Raw genomic sequence first — 9,113 nt, 5'->3', positions numbered from 1 at the left:
CTTTAATACGTTATTAAGTGTTATTAACTTATAAAGCATAGAGAGCGGTGAGGGAGCTGCTTTAACATAATGATGACCTGAATTTGTTTCCTGAAGTTAAATGTTATGAATCTCTCAACAAACAGAAAATACAATACGACATCCTTTAAAGCAAATGACAAATTGCTGTGGGATAAGAAGGATAAAATATTATTTGTTGTTTTGTATTTTATACACTTGTTTAAAAACCAGTATCTACCAGAAAGACAAAACCAAGCATTTATTTGTTGTGTATTTTTATTATATCAAATCATGTTACAGATTTTGGAAAATTAACATGAATTCGTAGATACAAGCTTATGGAAAAAACAGGTATAGTAACATACATGAGGATGGCCTAAACCCATAGGGCCTAAAAGACACACTGTTAATCGATGAACATTTAAAAACTGACCATAATGATTTAACTTGATGGGGTGATTCTAGCTGAACCCCTCGTTGGACAGTGTTACGAACCTAAAAGCATGTATCACATCGGCACAAAAGATCACGATTTGTGAGTTTTAGTCTAGAGTTCACATTCTTTTTGCAATCCAAAGCAAACAAAGATACACACGAAATACAATTTGAGCACAACACTGATAATGATACAGCACATAATTCAGTTGAATACAAAATATTTTCTCTCTATCCAAGTTGCTTGCAACATTCCAGTTTGTGCAGTGAGAGAAATAAAACATGGTACCTTCCTTAGACCAAACCGTTTAAGGATTAAGGATGAGGTTTAACTGACCGCTCAGTTCATAATTAATCATAATGATGCATATTTTCTTGGAAACGTTTGTCCATGATGTTAATTTGTATTAGCCTTAGTATTTTTAAGTTTGTTAACGTTTGTTACTATGGATTGAGTAGCCATCAATCTGCCATCTGTCAGTTTTCTAAAAATCTTTAACAAAGGATGTTCATGGTTCGACAGCCACCGAACTCGAACGCTGCATCTTCCGGTTGATCGCCATTAAAAAATAAACAGAGATGAAAAGCTCAGGACAGAGCCGTAGTGGAATGTAAGACAAAATAAGACGATGTTTGCAGTGACCTCGTTATGACCGTCGTATCCTATGTCATGTATAACACGCAACCATGTATGATGAGAAAGTTCTGGCACTTGGTTGTACAGTTGTGTAAGAAACTGAACATTGTGGATGAGAAAGCAACTAAAAAAGCAAATAAATAAAAACCAGGAAGTCTTTTAGGAGGTTGAAGTGAAAACTGTGCAAAATGCACATAAATTCCCTTTTTGTGACCAGGAAAGAGAGGCGGTAGACACAACCAACCAACCGACCACACACACACACACGCACACGCGCACACGCACACACGCACACACACACACACACGCACACACGCACACGCGCACACACGCACACACGCACACACGCACACACGCACACACACACACCTGTTGCACTGACGGCTTCGCCCTGATTTCACAAAGCAGCGTTAAGACAAGATGGCAGCCGAGAATCCAGTTACACTGTGCTGAGGACCTGGGAGTGAGAGAGAGAGAGAGAGAGAGAGAGAGAGATAAATACAGGTTATTACAGCTTTAGGGATTTCCAAACAGCATTGTATGCAGAAAAACAATGCTCACATCCACATAGCCCTACAACCATTTTAAGAAATTCGCTGTTCGGTATTTTCAGCAGCAAAGTTTTGCATTATTCTTCACACAGTGAATCATTCTAGTTTCCCTAATCAGCATGATCATTTCATCATCCTGATGCTCTACTTCTGGTTGGAGTCTCTTCACTTAGAATCCTCTCGCTGCTGCTGAGGATGGATAGACCCACATGGGCAGCCTAAGGATACCTGAGGTTATTGTGGATGGTGCCAATTAGAAACCATGAAGATGGCTTCAAGCAGCATTTGAGACAAATAGTTTTGCTATGAAGGCTATGACAGCTTCAACAGAAAACTGCAACTGCAACAGTTTTGCACTTCAGACTCCATCACATCAGTGAACGGTCGATAACTTCAACAAAATAGGCGTCATGTCAAAACTAGAACGAATTTCCTGGTTAGAAAATTGCATCTTTTGACCGTATAGTATCTCCCAGACAAGTAGTTCAATCTTAAGTCTGGTTTCTCTGAAAGTTTCTTCTTTATATCATCCAAGAGAGTTTTTCCCTCATCACCACTGCCTTGCTTACTGCTCAATGTAGAAATTTATTTCCTGAATTTAGATATTTCTTTATATAAAGCTGTAAGGGTTTTTATCAAATCTCAAGTCTGGATATCTGATTTTTTTTCTCATGTTTTGGATTGTTGGTTTGTTTGAAATGTGCAAAACTACTTGTAAACTAGATGTACATTCTTTCCCTCCTCCACCCAAATGCTGACACTCCCATGTGCCAGTACAGTTCAGTAAATAAGCTAATTGGCCAGGTTTACCTTTCTGGCAAATTCAGGTAGAATAAAAGCAGCTCGGTGAATTTCAGGGTTGTAATATCTAAGCTCCATGCTCTCAATCTCGTCCCTCGTCATCTCCCGTATCGGCTCACGAAAATTTGTTTCCTGCAGAAAGTAAAGCACAAGAGTGTAAGAAAGCTATTGAGACCACATACTCATACTCAGTCTCACACACACACTCTCACACACACACTCACACACACACTCACTCACACACTCACTCACACACTCACTCACACACTCACTCACACACTCACTCACACACTCACTCACACACTCACTCACACACTCACTCACACACTCACTCACACACTCACTCACACACTCACTCACACACTCACTCACACACTCACTCACACACTCACTCACACACTCACTCACACACTCACTCACACACTCACTCACACACTCACTCACACACTCACACACACACTCACACACACACTCACACACACACTCACACACACACTCACACACACACTCACACACACACTCACACACACACTCACACACACACTCACACACACACTCACACACACACTCACACACACACTCACACACACACTCACACACACACTCACACACACACTCACACACACACTCACTCACTCACTCACTCACTCACTCACTCACTCACTCACTCACTCACTCACTCACTCACTCACTCACTCACTCACTCACTCTCACACACAAATCTGTGCAGAAGGGTTCACCGAGTTTTTACTGCAGAGCATGAAGCCGATCTGGCCGCTGGGATATGTGGGGATGGTGCAGTAAGCGTAGTCTACAACGGGGAAGAGCGACTTGCAGAAGATGCGCATTTCTTTGATCAGCTCCAAGTGAAGCCACTGACACTCTCCTGTAAAAGCAAAAACGTGCGTAACTTCTGATCAGACATTCTAAGATATCTAATAAATGCAAATTTTTATAACAGGGGTACTAAACTAAAAATTTCTAATGGTAGATATGTAAAGATATTCCTTGCTTCCTTGCAATCATGCCTTTACAAATACCTTTTAATGCTATGATTAATAAATTAGTTTATGTCTCTAAATAAGACTATCCAAAGTGGACTGTCAGATGAGACACATCTATTTTGAATTTGAAGTCAGGGTCAGACAGACTGACGTTTTCCCCCCTCCATCTGTTACAGTATTTTTTTGCCATGTACTCGATTCAGTCCACTGACACACTGCTTGCCCTCTGCCAATTCACAACCCCTGTTCAAGTGTGTGAAAAAGTGTATTAACCTTGACAGCAAAGAATTCCCCCCTCACGCAGCGCCGTCTTCATGAGTTGGTAGTATGATTCTTTGAACAGGCTTTCTGCTGGACCTGGAAACAAAATACAATGTAGTCAATATTAAACAGAGCTGTTACACTTTACCACGGGGCAAGGGCTAATTCTAAAGGCAGGGCAAGAAAATGTGTTACATATTACAATGCATGCTTACCGACAGGGTCTGAGGAATCCGTAATGATAACATCGAAAGCATCCTGATTCTTCTTCATGAACTCAAAACCATCTCCAACATTGAGAGTCAACTTGGGGCTAAAAAATCCTTTCGCCATTCCAGGGAGGTGCTTTTTCGAAACGTTAATGACATCCTGTTTGAAACATACCCGCAAAGATTAATAAGAGAACTGAAAGTGCAAAAGATCAGCCTACACATCTGTTCTTCTAAACAGCTCAAGCGGCAAGGAAACCTGATACGTACCTCATCGATCTCACACTGAACTACAGACTCGACCATCGGATGCTTCACAACTTCCCGCAGCACCCCGCCGTCTCCTCCACCGATGATCAGAACCTGCTCAGAGAGACAAACCATTACAATCGGCACCATCGGGTGTGTCTGTTACGAAAAGCTCACACCCTCTAAGGCATTTCAGTGAGCGAGACGCTCTGTAGAGGCACAGCTTCACTGCTTGCTTTTACACCTTGACCGTTCTCCATGGCATGCAAGGGTTCCAAATCCAAAACTATCCATAACCTGGTGTCTTTCAATTTGCTTTTACTTTACATGAGACTTGAAAGAAAGAAGTTCTCTTGATATTGGGGGGGGGATTTGATTAGTTGTAGACCAAGCAGTAGAATGCTTGTGACTTTTCATCTTCTCATTTTCAGTAAGCACTTTATCCTAGTCAGGATTGTGCTGGATCTAGAGGCTATACCGGGAATACTGTATGTAAAGCAAGATGCAGATTTGAGACACCAGTCTATCTCAGGACACCATTCGCGCACACACACAAATTCACTCACACGTAATAGGTCCAGTTACCATAACACCTATTACCATGCTTTTAAAAACCTTGTATTGTCCTCTGCTTGATATATCCCTTTGCCTGATTTTTGCGTCACTTTTTTATTTATAAAATAATAAAACCGTCTGCTAAAGAATAAATGGGACGAAACTAGATAACCCAAAGGAAACCCACATAGACATTAAACAGAGCTCAGGACTGAAACCTGAAACTGTGAGGTGCCTCTCGCATTGAATGGAAACAACACAAAACATATATTTGTTTGACTTCAAAAATTGGTGTGGAGCATATCACCCTCAAAGGGTTTGTTCTAATGGTGGTGAGAAACCCAAATGAAGCCAGGGTGCCAATACTTTAATCACTATGACTAATAATGGAGATGATAAGAGCAAACAAGTCTAGAAGAAGGCAAGAGTGTGTTACTCTCTGTATATAGTAAACGTATACAGTCAAAAGAAAGTCATTTGTAATTCAGACTAACTTGAAGATGATGAATTTGCCATGGATTGGGAGAAGGAATAGTTGAATGCATCAGCGACAAGGAAATGTTACTGATGATAAATTAATAAATACAAAAAAAAACAGTATAAAATATTCAACTATGTGATAAAACGAACATGCACCTTAATCTGGACAACCTTTACACCACTGTTGAAAATGGCTGTGTAATATGTTTGCTTTAATAAATAAATAATAATTAAAAAAAAACATTCAAGCTGATTCATTTGCACCATTTCTAATGTTCATCATATGTGGGGTCATGGACCATTTAAGAACACAAAAGTGATGCACTCTTCATAGGCCTTTAGTATCCACTGTATCCCATGTCAGCGTCCAGGTGGATCAGAAACTAATCCCAGAATAATACTGGGAGGTGGAAGGAAACCCACAGGGATACGATGAGAAAATGCCAAACTCGGCGCAGGCAGTAACTCAATCTCAGGATCGCGCCGGGGATCCTGGACCATAATAATTGTGTTATATAAACCGAGGAGCCAGGATGAAGTTACACAATCATTACCTTCTTAGGGCAAGGGTGGCAGCACAACGGGAGGTTGGCTATCATTTCTTGGTAAGAAAATTCGTCTCTTTCTGTGCACTGGATCACTCCATCCAACACCAGGACGTTACCGTAGGTCTTACTGCAGACAACAGAAGAAACAAGTTAGCATGGTCAATAGGGCCTGTAATACACAAACATCTGTACTTACTTAAAACACTACTCTTTAATTTTGAAGATATGCAGAAATGCATTGAACTTTCACGGTACGTGGTTCATAAATTTTATATATTCAGAGTAAAAAATGGTTAAAACGGGTTAAAGGTGTTTTGCTGCAGAAAGAGATGAGTACTGTAAGGCTCCGTTTATACGGCAGACTAGAATAAAGAATAAATGTGGCTTGAAAATACAACTCTCTCTGTTTGAGGCAGGCATTTTTTAAGAGAAATAACTGAAAAATGTTAGAAGGAAGAAGCATTATCCTGCTATTTTCACATAGAAAGCACACTTTTCAGATGCGTCTAAAACAGATGGAAAAAACTACACAAACAAATTCATTCAAAGAGTGCTAATACTGCAGGCGGAAACGATTTGTTCATGATCAAGGTGCAGCGAAAAGGCAAGAATGCTCTAGTAACTTACAGAACCACTCTTTACAACCGTGGTGAACGGAAAAGTATCTCAAAATGCTTCGAAACTTGGGTCTAATGGGTTAGAACAGCATAAGAGCAACATCAGCTTCCACTTCTCCCAACCAAGAACAAGAATATGAGGCTAAAGGATCTGCAAACATGGACTGGAAAATGTCGCCTGGTCCACTTTCCCCTCCAATCTTCTACCTTTTCCACGAATGAGCAGGCACATCGGTGGTCCTAATAAAGTAGTTATTGACTGTATAGTGTACATAGATACTACATACATACTACATATAGTGTATATAGATACATATACATACTACATATAATGTATATAGAATATATAGTGTATATAGACTTCTATAGTGTGTATATCTTCTTCTGCTTTAATTATTCCACCTTAAAGGTTCGACATGTGCATACTGAGATGCTTTTCTGTTCACCACGGTTGTAAAGAGTGGTTACTTGAGTTCATTTGAGATCTTTGGGTCTCCCCAAGTTTAGAAAGCTGAAACCTCTCTTGCATAAATACATAGCAAAATAGTAAAGTACTGTACATTTTTTGTTTTTGCTGGAAACGTTTTAATGATCCTTGATACACAGACCATGCAGTGAACTCACATGATGTTATTGAAACTGATGAGATTTGAGAGAACATGTTTCTCCAGTTCTACCACTTTGCTGACAACCTCTTACAATTTCCTACTGATTGTATGGACAATTTGTGATCAAGTCGGGGCTGTTTAATGGCTCATAGTAAACTCTTTGACAATGAAAAAGGTTTATTAGATTCGGAACAGTGCATGCCACGTTACACAAAGCAGGTCATCAGCTAGCCGGCAGTATGCTAAATGCAGACACACACGCACGCGCACGAACGCACGCACGCGAATGAAGCCGCAGCTATTTCAGGAAACCTCAGAGAATAGATAAAGTTAGGAATCCATGAGAACACATTAACATTCACAACAGGAAGCGACCACACTGATCATGTCCACCAGCTTGGTCTTGATCTTGATATGAGCCTCACCTTTTAAACACCATCACATCCTGAAATTTGGACTTTTTCTGATACAGAATCTCTTCTACCTGAAGACTCATCGCTTGGCCAGGCCATAACGTGCACGTCTCAGTGAACCAGCCGTCTTTAATATTATCCATATTCCAAAATAAACCTTCAAAACAATTCAGCACTCTGTGTTCTAGCGTGCTTCTTTGAAACTACTAGCTAACTGTGTGAGTAGTCTTGGGAACATCTGACACGTTGGGCGTCTCTGACCACGGGCAGGGATTGACCAATAGGAGCGCGCTTTGGGCAGAGCCTTGTAAGAGAACAGCCAATCAGATGCTGGAACGTCAACACCCTGTACAAGCTAGTTCGGCTTTACAGCGATATAGCTGCTGAATAGCGAATGGATTTTCTAGTGATTTATGAAGTGTACTAGGTAGGACGTAGGAGTCGTTATTTCATACCATATGTAGTGCACCTACGTAGGGCGTAATGATGCATTCGGGATCGAGCAATTCACCCACGTGAAGGTTGAATCCTACGTCAACGTGCAACAGTACGCCTTATGAGAAGACTTACTGTAATAAATTGTTGTATAGATAAGCTGCGTCAATAAGGATTCATCTTAAACCTTACGATTTAAACTAATAACAAATTTTGTATAACAATTTTTTGTGAATGTGTGTTTTATTCACAATTTATTGGAAACATATTTTAATAAAATTGGGTTTTTCCCAAATTTTTCTATCTATCTATCTATCTATCTATCTATCTATCTATCTATCTATCTGTCTGTCTGTCTGTCTGTGTTTTAAAACAAAGTTTTTAGCACTACTGTAACGCTAGAATTTCCCTCTGGATCAATAAAATATCTATCTATCTATCTATCTATCTATCTATCTATCTATCTATCTATCTATCTATCTATCTATCTATCTATCTATCTATCTAATCAGGGATTAACCTCTGATTAAAACCCTTATTTAGTTAGGACCAATTATTGGCATGTTCAAAACTATACCCATGTGTAGTTACAGGGACAGGGTACAGGGTACACTGTGCTATTTTAGCATCAGTCATTCATCTTCACTTTATTTTGGTTCTGCATCTGAAGCCTGTCCCAGGAACACTGGGTGTAAGGTAACATATACTGAATCAGACCATATAGACACATTCATACCTAAGGGCAATATATCATAGCCAGTTCACCTCAGTTTGAGAGGCAACCAAAGCACGAGAGGGAACTCACACAGACAGGTGGTGAACATGTGACATTCCACACGAACAGCAGCTTGAGCTCAGGATCGAACCTGAGACCCAGGAGGTGTGAGAGAGCAATGCTACCCCTGTACCTCGGTGTCACCATGTATTTTATCAGTTTTGCCATTTTGAAGAATTTAAAAAAAAAAAAAAAAAAAAAAAAAAAAACAGTGCTGAATATTAAGCACATTTATAAAATCCCTCACTGATTCCACTATTCTGGATTAGTGTCTATATGAAATACATTATATAGATTGGGCTTGAGGTCGGTAATTTTTTGCATTTTTTAAAATCTTGTACCAGTCATGAAAATCACAACTCCGCTATTATCAAAGCAATATTTGCTAATAATGTCAGAAAGTGTCAACAGGTTCAATGCAAACCTCAATGACAATTTGGCCTTCAAATGATGTGAACATGGACCTTATGTGTTCTGCTAGCGGAAAGTTCTGGATATAAAAGCTTCAACAAACAGCCACATTATTGTTGTATAC

The 9,113-nt window shown here is 39.8% G+C and overlaps 1 protein-coding gene across 1 annotated transcript; it reads right to left on the bottom strand.

The window, feature by feature from the left end:
- Nucleotides 1-258: 258 nt before the first annotated feature.
- srm (spermidine synthase) lies at nucleotides 259-7,599 on the bottom strand. The gene is made up of 8 exons (XM_058410906.1): nucleotides 7,381-7,599; nucleotides 5,737-5,857; nucleotides 4,169-4,261; nucleotides 3,905-4,058; nucleotides 3,702-3,785; nucleotides 3,165-3,310; nucleotides 2,434-2,556; nucleotides 259-1,529 (listed from the first exon to the last, which is right to left on the bottom strand). The coding sequence occupies exons 1-8, from the start codon at nucleotides 7,509-7,511 to the stop codon at nucleotides 1,512-1,514; spliced, it is 870 nt and encodes a 289-aa protein (XP_058266889.1). The 5' UTR covers nucleotides 7,512-7,599; the 3' UTR covers nucleotides 259-1,511.
- Nucleotides 7,600-9,113: the final 1,514 nt, after the last annotated feature.

This window comes from Hemibagrus wyckioides, linkage group LG15, assembly GCF_019097595.1.
Source record: "Hemibagrus wyckioides isolate EC202008001 linkage group LG15, SWU_Hwy_1.0, whole genome shotgun sequence".
NCBI lineage: Eukaryota > Metazoa > Chordata > Actinopteri > Siluriformes > Bagridae > Hemibagrus > Hemibagrus wyckioides.
The sequence above is the reverse complement of the archived record's forward strand: the minus strand, read 5'-3'. Positions and strand labels throughout refer to the sequence as shown.